Source organism: Poeciliopsis prolifica, unplaced genomic scaffold, assembly GCF_027474105.1.
Source record: "Poeciliopsis prolifica strain line A6 unplaced genomic scaffold, Auburn_PproV2 SCAFFOLD002, whole genome shotgun sequence".
Classification (NCBI taxonomy): Eukaryota; Metazoa; Chordata; class Actinopteri; order Cyprinodontiformes; family Poeciliidae; genus Poeciliopsis; species Poeciliopsis prolifica.
Window position 1 is genome coordinate 24,012,980 of NW_026562377.1, and position 21,430 is coordinate 24,034,409.

The window sequence follows — 21,430 nt, forward strand, 5'->3', positions numbered from 1 at the left end:
TTTGTTCTCTAATGTTCCTCAACAATCTTCTAAGGCCTTTATTATAATAATAGTTGGATTAATAATGAGATTAAATTCTGCATCTCAGTGTTGGTGGTTAATATTTTCTAATTAGGTGATTTCTAAAGGCAGTCGGTTGCACTGGATTGCGCTTTACTGCAAGGGAAAAATTTTTTTTTTAGCAGCTTTTCATCACAAATTTTACAATAACGCACAACTCAATGTTGGGTCATTGCATGAAAGTGCAAGAAAATGCATTCGCATTTGGGGTTGCGACGCTACAAGACATGCAAGACCTTCAGAAAGCCTGACAGCCGTGTTGACGGATAACAAAGAAAACGTCTCTTTCGGGAAGCTAATTCTAAGTACACGAGGCCTTTGAACATGACTGTATTTAAACACGTCCTTGTACACAGATGCTCAAGGGCTGCCTGTATGAACAGGAAGGATCTTATCTGACTCATCTGAACATCAAACGTTGTGGCGGAGCGCAAAGGTGTCGAAGTTTATTGTGCGCTTACAAGTCAAGTGGACGCCTTTAATCTTTGTCTAAGTGCATTTGGAGATGCTACAGAAATAATTTGTGAGGGGTCCGTCCAGTATTAGCTTGGTATTTTAAGTGGAACGCTTCCCTTTAAATTTTTATTTTGAGGCGGTGTATGTAAAAGTATTTCCTACTTCCTTTGCTTTTTTCACCTGACATCGTGTGAAAGTGTCTTAAGAGGTGCAAGATGTTCGGCGAGGCCCCTCTGAGTGTTAACACGAAGCCAGCAGTATCTCAGCTCTGGGTTTTACGTGACGAAAAGCAGATGTGCCCTGTAGTTTCTAAATATTTACCTTCAGCAAAGATGGGTATTCACTTATGCACAGCTGAGACGAAGAGCTCGAAAACTTCACCTGACAGTCGGTAGGCTGCAAGTGGACATCTGAGCTAGACTTCCATCTGCTTGTTTTTGTGTACTTTGAAAGTCACGCTGTGTTTTCATTTGCCAGATCAGCTGCATTTTTGACAGGGTTGGATCTCAGCAAGGCGATCAGGACACCACGGCGGCGGCTTCCAGTTACAGGCCCGGCTTCCTCTGCAGCGTGATCTCCGGCTCGCAGAAGCTAGGATGTCAGAGTCAGATCAAAGTGCTTTTTTATTTTTTTATTTTTTAATGGAGCCCTAAATTCTCAAATGGTGACCAGAACTGCTCTAAATAGAGGAATTTTAAATAGACGGCGGAGGCGTCTAAAAATACCTCCCCCGTATCTGCTCCATTTTGACGTTTGTGGAACTCCTCTTGCAGTGACTCACAGACACCATTCTTTAAGCAGTGCTACCGTTTATTTTTAGCTACTTCGAGGATGATCTCTCACACGAGATCAGATTCTCAGGCGCGCGGCGATCAAATAGGTTCCTGTCGTCATCAGTCAACATGGAAACATGATTAGGAGGAAGGAACATCGTGTTTGAAGTATTAACGGGAGGTCATCTGCTGCTGCAGCTGAGTGCTTCCAAAGTGGGATGATAAAATGTGCAAATTGCAAAAGAGATGTCACTGTCAAAAAGGTTAATACTGCACTATATAGAGTAACAGTGCTGACCTTACTGTCCTTGCTTAAAGACAACCAACACAATTTAACATGATGGTTAAAAGCGTAATTAAATTAAACTAACTTAATTTAATCTATTTAAATTCAGAATCCAAAAGACTTCTTCAGTTGAAATAATGAAGAAGTGTTTTGGATGGGGCAAAATGTTTTCACAAAGGATTGTCATGTTCTGGATGACAGAGACTCTACAGAAGCATATTTAAAGGGGCAGTATTATGTTACACAGCACCATTTTATACCACGACTATGCAACTATGTTACCTTCATTTATTAAAACATCTATATCAAATATGACTAAAAAGAAATTTGACTTCATAATTGAAATTGGGCCTCTGTCTCTTTAAGTACGCCTGCTCTTTCTGAAACTCCGCCTTCAGGAAGTCATCACAACATCCCTTGTCCAACATCCAGGTATTTTGGGATAGCTGAGTCGTTGCCATGGAGATTAAAGGATTTCTCAGAAGTGAGTGAAAAAAAAAAATTGAAACACTCCAGGTATTTTGTCATTCTTATTCTTAAAGTTATAAATTCTATAATTTTTTCCATTTTAAGAGGGAAGCTTCATTACTTATGTGAACACCAGCTAACTAGATAAGCTAATGTTTGCATAGCTAAGTTTTATTTCCATGTAAAAGCAGCATTCAGGTAAAGATAACTTTTGAAGAAAACGGAAAAGAAGGACTGTATTTTTAAGCTGAGGTGATTTAGTTTTACGTTATTTATGCTACAATAGGCAGCCTACATTTTTAAATTGAAAGTCTCTTTATCTTAAAGCCAATAGAGCATTTTAGAAACTATAACAAAGAAGGAAAAATTACAATCGGCACAGAGATGCATTTTTAGAGAGCTCAGTGAAAAAGACCAGGAGGAAGAAAATGAACTCATCAAAAAATGACAAACTACCATGTTATCCTCTCTTGGTTTTGTATTGTGGGTTCTGCGGTCCCCTGCTTTTGTCCTCTCCTGCTGTTCTCTTGGCTCGTCCTTTTGGGTTTTTTCTTTTGTAGTTTGTGTTGCTTTCTGCTCTCAAGACGAAGGAATCGTGCATTTGACTGGACCGTCACCTGGACACACGCATTCCTAAACACAAAACTTGTTTATGTTGCGATCACTTTTTAATGCCATTGTTTTTTCTTTTTTTGACACTCTCCTATGCCTTTCTAATAACTTTCAAAATTGCAATCTGCTGGTTTTCCTTAGAAACTTCTGAAACTACTGTGAACTGTGATTGAATTTATATATATATTTTTTTATAAAGTACCTTCGGATGACATTTATTGTGAATTGGTGTTATGTGAACAGCTAACTATTCCGTCTACAGTTGCTACCCTTCATGCTCACTCGGCGATAAGTCTACCTCATCAAAAGAAAAGCTAGCTGACAGATCTACATCGGGAACTTGTCATTCACACACCAGTACATGCTTTTAAGTCAACTCAACTCTTTCTATTTAAAGTTCCCAAATTTTGGTACAGTGGTTCTTGACCGGTTTATAGTAAATGGTCGTGCTCTATAAAGCGTGACCTATGAAGTCTTGCATAATCTCCATCGAAAGACAAAAAAACAAGTTTGCTTCTCGCTTTAATATTGGGCATGTCATAGCATGTCTTCATGATATTCCTTTTGTCGTTGGGGAGCTGTTTTGCCACTTGTTGTTGGCTAACAATCCTCTCAGAGCTGATGATAGTTCCTTGTTGACGACTTTACAAAGGTCAGTCTGGCCTCAAAGCTGGTTAGCTTCTGGTCAATAGCAACAAGGATGTCAACACAGCAATTGCCAATACTTATCAACATTGCTCTGGAGGCTGTCCAAGGTTTTTTCCTAGGGTTTTCTTGGATGGAACAAAAAGGACATAGGTGAATATTTTGTTTTAATTTTTTATATATGTTTGGTTTAGCCAGAGCTGGATCATTTGTTCATTGGTGCTTCACCGTAATTCCTCATGACCAACTCTCACGAGACAGTCATGGTCAAATTTGTGACCTCCCCAAGAAAACTAACACTAAGCGTCAAAAGACTGGTCTTTTGAGTGCCATCCTCTACCAGTAAAACAAGGTAGTGGCAGCATGATGTTATGGGGATTCTTTTCTACAGCATGTACAGGGAAGCTGGTCAGAGTTGATGGGAGCAATTATTGCTTGGGAACGAGTTGGACGTCTCACCACAAAGGAAATGATGGTTGATCAGTGCAACCGGAGCTAACTCTTTCTTGCCCCATGTTCTTCTGACTAAAGGACGGCTTCAGTGTTGCATGCACGTCCTCATACATTTGCACCTATGGTTTGGATTTTGTTTGTATAAAGGGGGCTTACATGCAAACACAAGCAAACACACACAAAAGTGTGTTTAAAAAGTAAACCAACATTTAGACATTTCAGCATTGCCTGGTCCAAAAGTACTGTGAAGTATAATTACATGTTGATTGTAATGTAATGGAACAAATTTCTGTAATCTTGGTCTAAATTATGGACCAAGCTGTTTCTTTCAAACCTAACTGCAGCTCATCTAATTTCAGTACGTCTTGTCAATATTACTGCCACTCAGTTTCCACAAAACTGCCCCCTAAAATGCCTGCAAAGTGTTAAAATATTCACTCGGTAAAAGCCTGCCACATGAGGATCGCGGTGGTTACCACGTGAGCACATTTTTCCATTCAGGCAAAAGCATCACATAAATATCTGAATTACATCTAAACAAGAAAAGCATGTGATTTAAGGTAAACCCTTATCTGCAGAAAGACTCGGTGCGTGTTCTGCGACGCAGTCCACCTTAAAAAGTTAGGTCAGGACAACGTTTGGAATTGTCCCGCGACCAGAAAATTACACATCCCTCCTGGATCCGAAACATCTGGGCAACAAAAGGGCTCAGAGGAGCTTAAAGTGAGACAGCTGTGAGACAGTAGAGCAGACAGACTCTGGTCGTCGACATGAATCCTGCTCTGCTGGCGTCTGTCTTGTCTTTGCTGGCCACAGTGGCAGCTCAGCCATATGACCACTATGACATGGGCTGGGTGAATGGTTACCGCCAGGGCTTCAACTTCCAGTGCCCCCATGGAGAGCTCTTGGTTGCCATCAGGAGCTACTTCAGTGAGAAGGAAGGCTCGGACCGACTGTGGTCTTTTGAGTGCCAGCCTGTACCTGATAATATGGGTGAGCCAAGCGACTGCTGGTGGGACGACATCAACCGAGCCGGATTGGAGTGGTGGGTACTGCCTTTCTTTGACTCTTCAGCTGGACAGGCTTTTAGGTGCCACACACTGAGAGTAGGGTGCTTGAAATTCAAATATACGGATCTCCAGGGTCTCAGTAGATATACAGAAGAGTTGAGTTGAACAGATCATATAAAACAAATATAAAACAATGATCAATAGCATTTTAGCTGTTAAAAAAAAAGATAAAAGTCACAACACATATTTCAAATTACCAAACCTGAAGTTGACGATGATTGGTGGTACAAATCCTGGGTTGGGACATAAAGCAAGTTACTTTGTCTTGATGTTTAAGTTGAAGAGAAGATTCAAATTCAAAAATATTTTATTGATCCTGAAGAAAAATCAAATGTTTCTTTGTTGAAATTAAATGGAAGCTCAACTAAATGAAAAACATATGTGGAAGGATCTGACTTTGGATTCTGGTTAAGCAATTCAAAGTGACAAAAAATAACCTCCGTTTCACTCATCTTGGGTTCAGATATTGATCAAAAAATTTAATTCTCCTTGGAAACAAACTTTACAAAGATGACACTTTTTTCTCTCTCTTTTTTTTTTTAACGGAGGTCCAGCTGAGGCGAATACCTGCAACTCCGCTTCTCTATTACCACTACTACGACTAATAATAATACATTTTACTTAATACACACTTTACATTTACAGAAATCTAAGTGCTACTCTAAATACAATAATTAACATAAACCGCAACAAACATAAAATACAGTTTTAAACATTAGTATTCTGTTGGCTGCAAAGTTCATATGAAGTAAAACTTCCTGCTGCAGTCGATGCGTCTGCACCGTGTGTACTATTAACCTCCTAGTCAAAGGGTGGCGCCAAACACATATCAGATAGCGTTTTAGCATCAATGCGTTGTTGTTTCCCAAATAACTAGCTAGAGCTTCTCCTCTGTTAAAAAAAACAAGTTATCCAATTTTATTAAATTTTATTTATTTTTTTTTACAATGCCCAATTTTTAAGTTTCTATGACTTTCTGGCTCTTGATGCATGAAATGCAGCATATTATGGTGTGTGCTTGCCTTGTAAGGTCAGTACTACCAGCCCATGTCTTCTTGGCGCGAGTGTGAGAGGAGTTGTTTTAAGAAGGTATAATATGTTTGTCTTGGGCCCAGTTTGGCTTGTTGTTAGCTTTAGCCTCTGGTAACAAGTGCGAGAACATTCTTGAGTGGTCACAATCTCTCAGCAGATCCCCAGTTTGAAAAAAAAAACAATAAAAAATGTCAATTACTTCTTTAATAATGGAATATTTATTGAATAAAAATATATATTACCCATTCGAAAAAATTTTTTTGCCCATTAAAAAGGATTTGTTTGTCATATTTGTGACCCACACACCTGTAAGTAAATATTGAGAACATTTGAAATAATTTACGTTTTACTTTGCTTTTCAAACCAGGTATGCAATTTCCAAATCTATTTTTGGCAACAACAAACAAGATTAATGTTGAGAACAACATTTTTTTCACCAGTGATAATTTGTCACTTGAACAAATTCTAAGCAGACCACTTTTTAATAATTAACTAAGAAGGGACAAAGGATGTTATTGAACATGTCATAATAAATATGTCAGAATCAGCCATTAGGTTACTTTATCTCTGTAGTTAGTTATAAAAATGATGCATTTAACATTAGTTGTACATTTACAAATAACTCCTGAGGGGCGCCAGTATGCAGCATTTTCATTTGTCTCAAACTGAAATTGCATTACAGATTTCACACGTGTTCCTTTTTTATTGCTGTCATAAAATGCTGGAGTCCGGTCACCGTTTTCTCCGTCAGAGAAGCAAAGCAGGCCCTCCAGACCCGGTATGAATCATCATCTTCCTCCGATGCGTTTCCTGGGAGCACAGCCGTGTCCAAAAAATTCTAACATCTCTGTCCAGAGTCCTTTGTCAGAGGCCCATTTAGAAATCCTTGCGCCGGATTTATAGGCCGTATGGTTTTAGACATTTCCTGAAATCTCTGCAACACAGCACTCATAAAAATCGAATGGTGTTAACACATTGTGTGCGCACAATCCAGGCCAAGCCTAGCCAGTTAGTGGGTACATTAATAAAAAGAAAAAGATAGATGATAGAAACTTTATTAATACCTTTGGGATTTTACCCGCTGTCTCTCACACAGCAGCACATCAAATACCTAAAAAACATTCTCTTTTCAAAACAAAGAAGCCGCTGTTGGATTTAAGTGTGCACTTTTAGACGCCGAAACCCAAAGTAAACACCTTTCTCTAACCATCAGTTTCACTGAGAGCTTTTCTAATTAAGGGATTTAAATGACCCTTTGGAAAAAAACACCATTGAAAGGAGGAATTGTAGTCTGACGACGGCGTGCTTCGGTCAAACAAAACCTAAAGGAGTCTATATCTGCATCTGATGACAGGTGTGGTTTGGAGAAAAACGCACAACTTAAATCCTAAACTTTTTACCTTGGGTTAAACTTAACTGAACTCAGTGCACCACTTGGACTCCGTTGTGAAAGTGTTTTTTTTTGTTTTAATTGCTGCCACGCCCATCTGTCTTTATCACAGCGGGCTGATTGAAGTCAACAGGGTAGAACATTACCCTACAGGAAATTACCCCGACTGACTGAAAGCTGTATTCATTTTTGCTGCGATAAGCTCCTACACACGCAGCATTTCCTGCTGTCTGGTTCTGGTACATCTAAGATGTCGTCCAGATACTGCATGGGGCCAAAGCAAACATGAAGAAAAAAAAAACCCAAAAACAAACTGCAACTCATAACTTGTGTCTTTGCAGGACATCCACGTGTACCCGAATACCTTTGAATCCCCCCCGCGAATGGCAGTTCTACTGCTGCTACTACAAACGCCGCTGTCCGTACTCCTGCATGTACGTTCGCACACAGTACGCCGGGCACGCTGAGCAAGCAGCCTGTCACTTTTGGCACCTTCTTTCTTGAGAGTTAGAGGATGCAAATCGAGAGCAACCACAAGAGTGCGGCACAAAGGGCTGGGAGAAAAGGTTCATTCACATTCACAATACGTTCCAGGCAAAAAAAAAAAACGGTTAAAGCACCCAGGAGAATTTGTCATGTCTGGATATGATGTAGCACACATCCAGAAGCACAGCAGAGGTCCAATCAGTAGTATCAGTAGTTGACCAATGAGCTTGAACTGGGAGTGTTGCGTTGTGCAGCCATTGAGCAGATGTCATAGTGACTTGTTAGTGGAAGCAGTGAGGACATTGATTTGACCACAGAGCCTCCATCCATTCTGTTATGTAAAGTTGGACTGTTCCTTGTTGGCCATTTAATTTCTTTTGTCTGTGACTATGTGATTTCAGAATTGGATAGTAAGTGGTTACATTTATTTGAGCAACTTTTTATAAAACAAGTACTTTTAGGATTGTTTTTTACTACACTGTACTTCTTACGAGCGTAATTTTATCACAAAGTATCACTATTATTAGTTGATTGAAATGTCTGGATACTCTACCCTCTGCGAGCAACTTAACTGAATGAAGAATGAGTCATAGATTTTAATTTGTATTCATGCCATTCCTATAAATTATTGTCATTTTGGTCCTTAGTATACCAGAATTACCACTTAATCTTATGTTTTGCTCCGTCTGATTGTGTAATTTTTAAATATCAAATGATTGATGTTTGGATCAGTTACCCAGTAACTGAGTGGCATTTTTATCAAAAACATTTTTACCCTTAATGAAGAAATTTCATGGACGACTACTTTATACTTCTAGTTGAGTAAAAATATGTTGGAATAGTGCTACAATTTTTGGGTACAAAAAGTTAAAACTTCCCATCAGGTTCCTGAGTCAATACTTTTTGTAAAGAGATCCAATTTGACTTTCCATCTATTCTTTGCAAAATAACTCCAGTTCAGTCAAATTGAAGTAGGAGCATCTGTGAGCAATGATTGTGAAGTCTTCCCAAAGTTCAAGGATTAATGTCTGAGCTTTGACTGGGCCAATCTAACACAAATATGCTTTGATCTGAGCAACTATGGCACAGCTGTGGCTCATTGTCCCTGCTGTATCCCCAAACCATGATGTTACCACCACCATGTTTCGCCGTTTGGTGTGTGTTGATATACATTGTTGGTTTTCCGACATACATATTTCCAAGGGAGGAGGCCAAAACTTACTAGCACTACCAAGAAATAGCCCTACTTACATGCACCAGTTGGAAATGTTCTGTAACAGGAAATGCATGAATTGAAATTGTTCCAAAAATACGAGATTAAAGTGCAACCCAGAGTTTCTGTTTTGCTCCTGTAACTCTCAGTAAAGTAAGAGCAGAAGGTTGGCGGATGTTATATTTCAGTATCTACATTTTCAAAACGTTAAACAATCATCCGCTGCGTTCCTCAGGAAGACCGCCGACGTTCCTGAATACTACAGAGAGGAGGGAGAGATGGTCATCCCTGCTTATGGCTACTTCATCCGAGGGGCCCAGACCACATTCAGCGGAGTACTCAGGTTAGGCCTAAAACGCCAACAACTTATTTGTGAATGGATACAACCTGTTCAAAAGCAGCCTGGCCAGAAGGAAGATTATTTTGTTGTGAATAAGGCAAGAACTCCCCAGGTGACACGCTTGTCGAACTGACAGTTTTTTCTTCTTGTTCCTTTATTTCAGAGATCGGCAGTGGAAGTACATCTTGTGCAGACTGACGGACTTTGACTGTGAATTTGAGAATTTATAGACCTTGTAAGGAGTGTCTTATGAAACGTATAACCACTACTTATTCAGCCATATCACAGTAACCATAAAGCATAAAAGTGGTAAAGCTCTTGTTTTATATCTTTTCATGTAATAAATAGACCAACTTAAGGAATGTTGTCTTATAATCACTCTTCTTTTTTGTATTGCTTTCGCATTAAGAACTGATATACGACGGCACAAAATGATACACAGTGAAATAAGCATCTGCGCAGCCTTGGAGTCCAGAGAATATGTGAGCTTTTTACCTGGGAAAACCGTTAACAGCGTGCAAGTGTTTCTCAGAATGTAAAATGTTTATAGCATTTTTGACAAAAAAAAAAAGAATCTCTTCTACAATTTCCCAGCAAGAGAACCAAAAAGTGCTCAGTGAGCTGTGTGATTGAGGATATCCTCTTGATGGAAAAATTGGAGCTATAAATCAGGCCGTATGTGTGTTGCAGCCAACTGTGTCGCACCTACTTTGAATGGTTGCCAAACCGTTTCTTCATGTATGACATGTTATGTTTGCCATTTTTGTCTGTGTGGAAAAAAAATTGAATAAAAAATATTTATTATTAAATATTATTGTGTTTGCTTCATGGAAATACATTTTGAAAAAAAACAAGTGAAACGTTTATTCACTTATTTATTGAAAATGATGCAAAGAACCAACTCTGTGGGAAGTGGTGGGAAAGTATGAGCCTCCCAAACGTTGGCTGAGCCATGATGAGCTCCTTTGGGCTTAAGTTGGCTTAAGGTAAGCTTTAAACTGATGATACTGCCATAACAGAAAACAGAGAAGGAAAACCATTAGTGTGCCTGCATACTTCTCCAAAGGGGTTGACATCAGGGATTAGGGTTTTGGTGTGTATCCACAGCGGTCATTGGGCGAGAGGCACACCCGTAAGGACAATTTTGGGAAGCTAATTAGCCTGACCGTCATGTTTTTGGACTGTGGCAGGAAGACGGAGAACCTGGAGAGGACATGCGTGAATGTGGCTTTATCTGGAAAAAACGAGACTGAGCTATAACGCTGCTTTGAATTTTCCTCAGAAGCAAGAGCGAATTTTCTCGCACATATGAGTTTAGCTAGTTTCAGATGATAACTACTACTGTTAGCTATGTATTAGCAATTTAAACACAAACCAATGTATTTCTCACAGCTATTTTGATCCCGACGAGGTTATACAGCAGCTTGAGTGCTGCAGGATTAACCATCAGAAGACGGTCAATAGATTGACCAGATTCTTTAAAACACAGTTCGAGATGGATAAAACCCTTTTCTTGAACTGTGAACAAGCATGTCCATCGCTTTAATTTTAGCGAAGAGGCCACAACAAAACTAGACAAGCACAGAAACATGGACCACACAAAGTTTTGGACTCATTTAAACTTCATTGAAACATAGCAATTTGAGAAACCGTTCCTCTGCTTCCGCTTTGCGTCTCCCTTAAAATGTCTCCTTCTCGTGGGTCCAGTTTGTTTTATTTGGTCTTGTGTGCTGGATCGCTGCAGCTCGCCTATGCAGAATGTGAACTCGGACCAACAAGTACAGCCAAGATGTTTGGCTGCCATTTTGTCCGCATTCTTAGTCCATTTGTTCCGGGGTTTGTTCACCGTCTCAACCTTCCAAATCCATTCAGACTTAATGGGGTGGAGTGGATAAAGGTCGCCGGTCTCTCCGCGCCACCTTGAAAGGACACGGGGGACCGAGGCCGGTGTCGCTTTCAGCTTTGTTTGCTTATGGCAGCTGCCGTCTCCAGGCTCGGGGCCAAACACCGCTGGGACTACACAGCTGTCCCTTCGAACGGTGGCCAGCGGAGAGCCACACACGTGCAGCGGCCTCCCGCCCTCAGAGACCTCCTATCCCTGTGAGGGAAAGCCTCCTTCCTCAGTCCGGAGATTTAGGAAGATTTAAAGTCCCGCTTTATCCTCTCCTCCCACCTACAAGTTTTCATTACAGCAAGATGAAGAACGATCCTTTCAAAACAATACCTACTCTGGCTGTAATTAAAGTTTAGAAGAAAAGCCACAAAGCTATTAAAGTCTCCTTACTGCAATCACTTTTAGAATCTGTAGTTAGCTGCCATGTAATTAAGTACTAAATATACTTTTATGGCAGCAAAGCAACATGGAGAATAGGTTTACAAACTCTGCCTTTTTTACCAGAAGCAAACGTTTTCATTGTACGACGCGTAAGACATACGCCACATACTTGTGTCAGTGTCACAGATTGAATGTTTTACTTATAAACGCAATACATAAATGAAGCTGAAAGGGTGTAAAACTGAGCAAAACTCCATAAAATTAAAAGCCCTGGTGATAAAAATGAAACAAGGACGCAGGGCAGAAACGATTCCTGGAGTGATTCCCCGATTATTAAAAATTCCTGGAGGAAAATTCATCTGCCTGGAAGTGTCATTAAATTATGTTTTATTCAATGCACCGTGTTCCGGTTGGGTCGTTTCTTGTGTTGCGCGGCGCGCTCACTTCCATCTGAGTTGTTGACGACAGCTAAGTGTTAGTAGCATAAGATCCAATTTTCAAGTTCGGCCTGGGAAGAGTTTATTGATTCATGATGATGTCCAGGTTTTTGTCATTTTTCGGGGGACAATGAGCATCCTTAAAATGGTCTTTAAAATGGCTGACGTGATGCTTGGAGTACGACAGCTTTTCTCCTGCTGGAGCTGCTGGTTCAGAGCGAACAGCGGGATTATTTATAATAGCAGATAGAGAGCCTGCGCTGGAAACAATCATCCTCCACTGCGAAGAGAGGAGTGCCGCACCAAACGAGGCAACTCATTGACATTAATTCAATATCAAGTCAATATTTGGGAGCGTGGCCAACCTGGACTGAATGGCGTTGCCCGCTCGCTCCGCTGCCATCGCTAAAACTACAGGCAGAATACAATTTTAAAACAGCCTAGAAAACAACGTCATTGTTCACAACTTCTTCTTTTCTTTGATTGGCCCAGTAGAAATTCTACCAGACAATCCAAGTCGATGGAAGAAAGCCCAAATTGTGCTGTAAGCAAGATTTGAATCAAGTGGGATAGCGCATTAACGAATTGGCCAAGTTATTTTACTTTGTGTAAAATACTTTGAAGTACAGACCTGGCAAAGCAATCTTTTACTTTCACTGGAAGGCTGGACTGCTGCTTTTTTTCAGGTTCAGATATGCCTTAAATTTTTCCTAACAGACTTGTTTGTTTCTTATTTGAAAGGTATGGGATAGAAGTCAAATCATCTTGTGAAAAATCTTTTAAAATATTTATTCATTTTACTACAATACAAAAACCAGGAATTTTAGGAGGGGTTGTGCAGACTTCGACGTATAAAGGTGTGTTTGGATGACCTTTTCATTACAGGTTGACTCAGAGTGCGTTTTTAAACCACTAAATGCTATTGGCAAGCTACGCAAACCCAAGTGTTGTGGCGTTTTATCACCATTCATTTCGTTCTTTTATTGCAGGGACTTTGCCTTGAAGATTACTGGCTGGTTGTTGCTCTAATCTACTGAGCTATGCGATCGCATATACACTCTGACCTGCGAAATAAGATCCAAGCACAACGTTCGTCTTTGCTCCCCATACGAGTAAATAATACACACAAATCTTGATTTTTATATACAGCACATTTAAAAAGTATTTCACATTAGTTTATTTTTATGGGGACCATTGTTGATACACTTCAATATTTGTAACCTCAACTTATTTGCTACTTATTGGATTTTGTGGGTGTGATCCAGGAGGTCATCTGGTCACATAAAAAACAAACACAAACACTGTTGCAGAAGAAGTAGCTCTGCACAGGACGTGGTGTAGGCGGCGGCATTATGCTGAGGGCCTGCTTATCTTTTTCTGGGACAGGGAAACTGGTTATGGATGGAGCTGGACACCAGGAACATTGGTAAGAAAACCTGTCGGCATGAAAATAAAGCCTGAAATACGATGGAATACTTCAGCTCAGAATGACTTCAAGTGTTTCACTGGCCCAGTCAAAGTCCAGAGGTAAATCCAACAGACAAATTGTGGCAAGACTTGAAATCTGATGTTCACAGACATTTTCTATCCAATCCGATTGCGCATGAGACATTTTGCAACTAAAAATGCCTCTCTGGTTGTACAAACAGGGAAAGGACTGAGCAGTTTCACTGAATTCAAATGCATCCCACACTTTTCAGATTGTAATTTATAAAACCGTTTCAAAAAATTTTTTGAACTTTTTATTCTTTTGCTTCAACTGGACAATGAGATGGTTTATCATATGAAATCTCCTGAAAATACACGGCAGTTTGCAGATGCGGCATTACAAAACGTGTTGAGGTTTTGATGTCGGGAGTGGATTTTAAAGCTTCTCTCATCAAAAATATGTTAAAAGAAACTCCATCCCAGTCCATCTCACAGTGACTGCTCTGTTCTCAGCCGGTGCGGGAGTGAGGGGCTGTGTTTGGGATGTGTGAGCGCCATGCAGTGTGACCCTGACCCCGCCCCAGGCCTGCACAGATAGGCTGTTTATTTTAGGGAGCCTCTGCACTCAATACCGCTGCGCTCACTTGTGGATAAAAACAGCTGCCTTGTTTTGTTTCTTGACAGCACGGGGGCGCACTGCAGCGCAAACTCGCCACACAGGTCTTCACTGAACCGAAGCGCTTCTCAAATGGGAGACAAAACACAGAGGAGCTGGAAACGGACTGTGGCGTTTTAAAATCAAGAGTCGGATGCAGAGGTTTGATTGAAGGCAGATCATCCTCGAATTCAGACAAATTCAAATATATGCACTCACACCAGCTGCGCTTCAATGGACTGTACAATTCCATTGAATTTTCACATTTGGAAAAAAAGTTTGGTTAATGGCACGACGGCAATTTTAAAAAACGTCTCGTTTCTGAAAAAAACCTTTGATGTTAGGATGAGGTGGGTTCATTTAGACGTATCAAAATTGGTTTACTTCACAACAGAAACACTTTTCCACATCTCTCGAGTCACATGATCGGCAACGGCTGAAAATTGCAATCAATGCCTTGCAGATGTCCAGTGTGTCCCTAAAACAGACACTTAAGGCAAACACAGGAAAAGCAGAGGCATCGGTGAGTGTGAAATGCCAAGAGCTGGACAGAGTGAAGGCAGAAAATGAGACGCCAAGACAACTGGACTTCAAAGGGACTAATTTCTCTGACCACTTTCAATTTGACAGTAATTGGAAGAGAGCGTCAACAGGAAGTTCCAGAAAGTGAAAAAGTATAATGATTCAGTAAGAGTTGAAGCAGAACGTGACTTCAAGAAGAAAGACACTCTCAAAAATCCGGATGGAGTTTGACACGCTCCTCAAATCAACTGAAAACGTCAGGTTGTCCTCTCGGAGGTTCGGATATTCAGGTGTGCTTTTCATGCTGGACCAGCTCTACACGCTCAGCAGGGTCCTGGAGGGCGCGTCGGTGTTCAACCAACCGGTCGACAAGTTTTGTGGACTTGGAGAAGGAGTTCGACCGCAACCCTCAGGGGTTCTCCGGGAGTACGGGGTCCTTTGACCTGGAGCTCATCCCCAAACATAAATCATCAACAAACCAGCAGAAGAGCCTGAAAATCTGCTCAGAAATCATCTTTATTGGCATTAAATTCTGAAAAGTCACTAAATGTTTAACCACTGACTATGGAGAAGATATAAATCTTTTTAAACAACTTTTAAATAATTTTTTTGGTTGATCTTTGAAGTTAAATACTCCTTTCCCTTTGTTTTCTAAGAGGCGCCCGTCTCATTTGCAATGAGAAACAATCTTCCTGATCGAATAAGAAGTTTGTTACGAGTAAATGATGTTTGACTGCAACTTTACTCTTTATATTTAGCTACACGGAAATATAAAATCATAAAATAAGCTTCAGCACAAACTTTTTAAGTCAATAAAGCTCAGTTAATAGGTATAATGCAATTTATTATTGGCCAGTAATCAAAAGAGTAAACATAAAAACATTTGGACATGACTGCAAAGACTCACTTCAAGTTATATCTGTGAATTTGGCTTTGACCAGAAAAAAGTAATACATTTTTATGTTTTTTTAAAAAAATGATGTTCAGAAATTTTTTGCAACAAGCTCATGTGTTGTCCCCCGCCGCGCCACAAAACATTCCTGTTGGTGTAGATAATCCACATCCACTCTCTGGAATTTTAACAGGGATTGTTTCTTTTGTGAGAAAACTACTGAAGTGAAAACTTTTGGCACAGTTGGACGGTTGGATCCCACTTTGGGACAGGGAGAACATATGGCTCTGGCTCTTCCTGGTGCGGCTTGCGGGATCATTAAAGTTTAATTGAGTTTTGGTCACATTCAGGCTAAAACCAAAGAGAATGTCAGTCAGCTGGTTTAACTCTTCAGGAATACGGATAGTTCCATAAACAACCCGACGAATCTTCATCACGCAAAATGGTTTGAATTATAACAACACGCACCTTCATTTTCTTCTTGGTAAATATGCTGTACTTGAAACACATGAATAATAATAAAAAAAATGCAAGACTGCATGTACATATGTTCATCTATACATGCAAACACATGAGGATCCAAAAACAATGTTTTGCAGTTTAAGCGCACGTTAGCTGGATGCATGTTAGCATCCAGCGTTCTTATCTTAGACTCGTCTTACTTTTCATGTAAATACACACCAGAAACAGTGTTAAAAAAAGAAAAACAACAAAAACAACATCCGCCCAACTTAGCCACTCATTTTGGTCACACTCTTAAAAAGCCATAAATAAGACCCACGATGTGTGGCTGCAGGAGCCTAAACTGAACTAAACTTAAAAGCAGTTTAGAAAACCCAGTTATGGGAAACTGCTTTTTCACTTTAAGTGCCTTATAAAGTGATGAATCCGGTGGTGTCTGCATCACGACCTCGCTTTATGGACCAAAAACCAGCAGGAAACACGCTGCAGCAGGGCGTCGGGGCGTGTCCGCCATATTGACTTTGGAGTCAGGTTTCACGTCTAATGATTCAGATTCGCTCGTGAAAAACAAACCTCTGAAAGATTTTCAGTTGACCTCAATCAATATATGATGGGGATTTTCAGGAAGTTGTTTTTGTTTGTTGTTGTTTTTTGGAGCTTTTTTTTTTTCCAGAAGAGAGTTGTGGATTTGTGTTTGTGCAGCCAACTTGGCTTCGTCCTGCGCACTCAGTAAGAAGGTGTTGGATTATAGAAGGTGGTTAAGAATAACTGCCCCTCTGCCCCCCACCAACACCACCTTCTAGATGAGTAGGGCAAAAAAAAAAGTGTGTGACGTGGGAAGGCGGCCAAAGGTTTGTGGGAACAAGAGGTGCGTAAGCTGAGCTCGGGGGCCTTGTCGGTTCTCAGGCTTCCCTTCGCTTTTCTTTATTTTCACTGCTTGCAGTGCACCTCCAGACAAAAGCATCATTATTGCTCTTGGATTCCGTTCCGGTGACTTCTCGGGTTTGACGCGGCGCTGAGGAAATCAGGTTGTTTACGGGCCGCGACGGAAGAAGCTAAATGGATCTGCGATGAGTTAGCCCAAGCATCAACGTCACCTGGCTTGGTGTTGTTTCTCTCATTAGCGAGGATGGGGCTTTTCGTTTGCATTGCCTGGGAGGCCAGAGATGTTCATCCATCTTACTGAGAGCTCAGCATGTGCCAACATGTGTCTCTCCTTGTTGTGTGGAGCTATCCTGGGATCCAGAGATCAGTCACACTCTGAGGTTTTCTCATGGTATAGAAAGGGCCTCTCAAGGTTAGGGTCCATGCTCACGATACACACACACACACACACACACTCACACTCACACACACACGTTTCTCAAAGCTGGCCTCCCTGACATGTCAGATGCAAAGGGAAGATCTCAGTTTCTAGCAATATTTCAATCAATCGTAGCTAGAAGGTGCAAAAATTTCTTGATGTCAAGTCTAAGTATTGATCCTCAGCCACAAGTGATGAAATGCAATCCTGATTCCACAAAAAAACAACAAAAAAACCCACCAAAATATCCCTTTAATTTGGCGTCACATCCAAAGCTTCAGATCAGCCTTAGTTTCACTAGCCACTGTCAACCGGAATATTTCTTTCAGTGTTCACGGGTTGGGCTTTTTAACCAGTGCTGGCTCAAGGCGGCCCCGCAGGCCGTGCCACCCTGGGTGTCAGCCCTTATCGACCGTATCAGACGCTGCAGCTTTTCATCACACAGAAAAAAATCTATGGAAGTTCATTTCCACTAGGAGACAAAGAATCAGTTTTTAATTTTTGTGTTTTTGTCGATGCTGTTGTTGTTTCTATGCATAAGCTATCAATAAAAATAAAGGGGTAAAAGTGATATGTGGGTCATACTGGAGGGTTGAGAGCGGGTCCAAGGGTTAGTTTGTACAATAGGTTCGTTTGGTTGAACCTATTTTACAGGTTAAAGCATCTGACCTGTAAAGTGGAAGCTCTCAACCATCAGGTAATGAGTTCTCATCCCAAAACGTGATCTTTGTGACATGAACAAAAAGGTTTGAACTTATTTCTAGTTTCTGTTTGTAAAGATTACTGAAACCGAGGTATCATTTTTCTACTGTGCACAAGGTGTGGGAATCCTTTATCTGCATGGTTGACTCTATGCATAATTAAAGTTTAACTTACTATTGCTTATTTTTGTATCTGCTTCCATGCGCAGATGTTCCCACTGCCATTCTATTATATCATCCTAAATGTTCAACATTTCATTTTGCCGGTGACCTCGCAACAGATAAAGCTTCTTCATTTTTTTTTTTTTAGTATTTTCAAACTTTGGAGTGAGAGAAGTGAGGATAATCAATCCTCTCCATCTAAGAGCTAATGCACCAGAGTGAAATGAAAGAAGCACAAAGTGTTTTACAGTCGTTGAATTAGATAAACAAAACCCCATTAAAGACTGTGGGACGTTCGGAGGGCTTTTAAAGAGCGGCACAAACAGGCTGACAATTACTGCCTCTTTCATAATAGGGATCCGTCCTTCTCGAACTTGGGCGTCCTGGACTTTTTATCTTTCTGATGTCAACACATAAAAACATTTAAAGGAAACAATAAGGTCCGGCTGGCCCTTCATGCGTCGCCTCGTCTTTGCAGCAGAGAGCCAGGGCCCCTGCAGGTGTTTTTGAAAGAAATGTGCAATGGAAAAGTACCCGGCTGCCAGAAAAGGCCGCGGCCGGCTCCTTATCGCTCTACCCGGCCTTGGTAGTAACAAAGGGGAGACAAGGAGAGATAAGGCAGCTTGAAACTGGCTCACTTCTCCAGCTGTGCTCGACCACAGACGCGGGGACACGTTTATCTTGTCTGGGATTCACGGACAAATGTAGACGAGAAAACACAACACTTAGCAGCTAAACACTGCAGCAGAGAGCAGCTCCCCATGGCAAATCCACCTTTACCCAGTTTTATTTACAGCTCAAGTGGTCATGAGGAGAACAGACTTTTTTTATTTTAGTACAGATGGAGGATGTGTTTTCACTTAAGTAAGTTAGACATTTAGCTTGCTTCCTTTCTTTCAAACTAATCAGAAATGGGGATTTATGCCTCAGTGAAAGCCCAACTAATTATCAAATTTATTTATCTGTAGGAAGTCATGATAACTCTTTTAGTGCATGAAATAGTTACTTGAGAATCAGAGATTGTGTCAATTATTTGTCTTTCCTGGCAAATATTACAATTTACTTGATGTCTTTTGCGATTAGAAAAGTACATCTTTTCTGTGCTCCAGGGGACACGGGAGTGTTTTTTTCTTCTTCTGCCGTTCCCTCACAATAATCTACTGATCAGTTATGCGGCATAATTTAAATACTGTGAGCCTTTCTTATGGTGGCCGCCGTACTTTCTGCTTTAATACAAGGTTATGTGAGGTTTTTCCATGTCTTCTAATATCTCCATGTGAAATATCTGACATTTTATATATTTTTCTTTAGAATAGAAAAGCACCACAAACCTATGATATGAACAGAAACTTTCCTGAAGTAGGAAAGAACAAAAAATGCATCCAAACTATTTGGACTAGTTCTGAGTTATTATAATAATAAAGTCATCTGACAGTCACCTGCAGCTATCAGGCTCTGAGGGGATGATGGGGTTAAATGGATGAAAACGAGGAAAAACAAAGCAGCTCGAAAGTGCATCTGTAACACCATCACAGATCATATCCAACATTTGAGCAACCGGCCAAGGGAACCAGACGAAGCCGAGGGTTAGTGTTTCGTTTGCTCTGGCAGGCCAGGTCTGGCCTCCCTCCAGTTCAAACAGATTTCCTCCCAGCCTCAGTCAGGACGGCCAATCACGGCTGCGGGTTTGGTACGGCGAGAGTTTGCCGGTGAGTTACGGCGCTCAACGCTGCGTCGCGAATCGTGGGTTTGACGGCTTGCAGGTCTGTCCAGTTGTGTCGGGACAAAACCCAGAGCACCTGTTGGACATCACAACGGCTGAGATGTAATATAAACTCCTGAGAGGAAGTGATGTGCAGAAAGCCCAAAGAGGTTGCAAACTTCATCTTGTCTTCCTAAAGACAAGCAATTGGAGAAAAAAATAAAACATATTAACTCCCAGTAAGAAGTCCAGTTTTTCAAATCATTATCAGAGGGGAAGTAACACTTCATGAAGGTGTTAAATATTTAACTCAGGCAGAACAAAGATGGTTTTTGTTACACTGCAAAAGAATCACATAAATTACGATTATAGTTAACGTTATGACTCAGGTTAACCTGTACCAGATAATCTGAAGAGTGGAAGCTTTGGGATTTTTAATTTTATTTTTGGAGACGATTAATGCCTATCAATACCTTTGTTCCCATTATAAATGTGTACAAAACGTTGTTGATATTCCTCTAATGTTGAAAAAACATTGCATTAAATAACAAATATTGCTAAAAGCATGCGTGAATGCCCTTTTGTATGTGACAAACATCCCTTCCATCATCCTCCTACCACGACCTGTCATATTCTTTGTCGTTTCCGCCAGTAGCAACATCTGGCTGTTGATCATGTGACTAGTGTGATGGAAAAAAAGTGTTTCCAAACTTGGTTGTTCCAAAATAACATGCTTTAAGCTGAATAATCCTTAACGAACTTGAAGTATGTTTATAAGTCTGGCCTCAAGTGTGTTATAATTTTACATATTGAGTATGTTTATTTTTCACAAGCGATTCTCAATGAACGCATACAAATTTTAGGTCTATGTTAACAATTCGAGCTTTTGTGGAAGGCCCTAAGCAATCTTAAATTGCTTATGTATTGGGCCATCTCTGGTTGGCCTACACCAATCACTGGTGACTTTTGAAGCATTCCACAACCAATGAAAAAAGGGCCCTAACCAATCACTGAAGCTGCATTTAATCTGGGCTAAAACAAACAGAAATATGCAACAAAAGTTTGAGATGTCAGAAAATCCTCATCATATGAAGAGATTCACTTTCGCTTGTTTAAGTAACGCAATTTCACAAGTTGACTGAAATGATCAGAAGGGCGGCCTTTCGAGTGCTTGAAAACTGCTTCAATTTCCAACAAACTTGTTTTTCCTCTTGCCTTCAGAGCCAGTGTCGGTCTGAGAACGTTTGAATCTGTGTCGAGGCGCTGAAATGAGTAATTGCTATCTGCTAAAGCCAGAGGATTCTGCAGAGCCTCCTTCAAGGTCAGGGAAAGAGGGATGAATGCAAACGCACAAAATACACTCAAGTTCATGGCTGTAACATGGCAACTTGAAAGATTTTCAACGCTTTATCCTGTTAAAGTGCAGAAACGAATTTTTAATGAAATCTAGATATTAAAAGGAGGCTTGGGGCGCAGTGAGGGGGAAGATCTTGGAAACATCCACAGCGTGAAACGACTGCCACGTTTACTCTCTGCATAGACAGATGGTTTCACGTCTCTTTATTGTGAAATCTCCACACAAACCAGTCAAATTATTATGTGTCTGT

At 40.6% G+C, this 21,430-nt stretch overlaps 1 protein-coding gene across 1 annotated transcript; it reads left to right on the plus strand.

Moving 5' to 3' along the window:
* Nucleotides 1-4,434: 4,434 nt before the first annotated feature.
* dpt (dermatopontin) lies at nucleotides 4,435-10,093 on the plus strand. Its single transcript, XM_055020265.1, has 4 exons — nucleotides 4,435-4,798; nucleotides 7,587-7,679; nucleotides 9,180-9,287; nucleotides 9,448-10,093. The coding sequence occupies exons 1-4, from the start codon at nucleotides 4,524-4,526 to the stop codon at nucleotides 9,512-9,514; spliced, it is 543 nt and encodes a 180-aa protein (XP_054876240.1). The 5' UTR covers nucleotides 4,435-4,523; the 3' UTR covers nucleotides 9,515-10,093.
* Nucleotides 10,094-21,430: the final 11,337 nt, after the last annotated feature.

What these genes read in the sequence shown, in the direction of transcription:
- dpt (XM_055020265.1), top strand. Translation starts at nt 4,524, where the DNA reads ATGAATCCTGCTCTGCTGGCGTCTGTCTTGTCTTTGCTGGCCACAGTG. An exon ending in CGCTGTCCGTACTCCTGCAT is followed by an intron (nt 7,680 to 9,179) that starts GTACGTTCGCAC and finishes TGCGTTCCTCAG; the next exon opens with GAAGACCGCCGACGTTCCTG. An exon ending in ACATTCAGCGGAGTACTCAG is followed by an intron (nt 9,288 to 9,447) that starts GTTAGGCCTAAA and finishes CCTTTATTTCAG; the next exon opens with AGATCGGCAGTGGAAGTACA.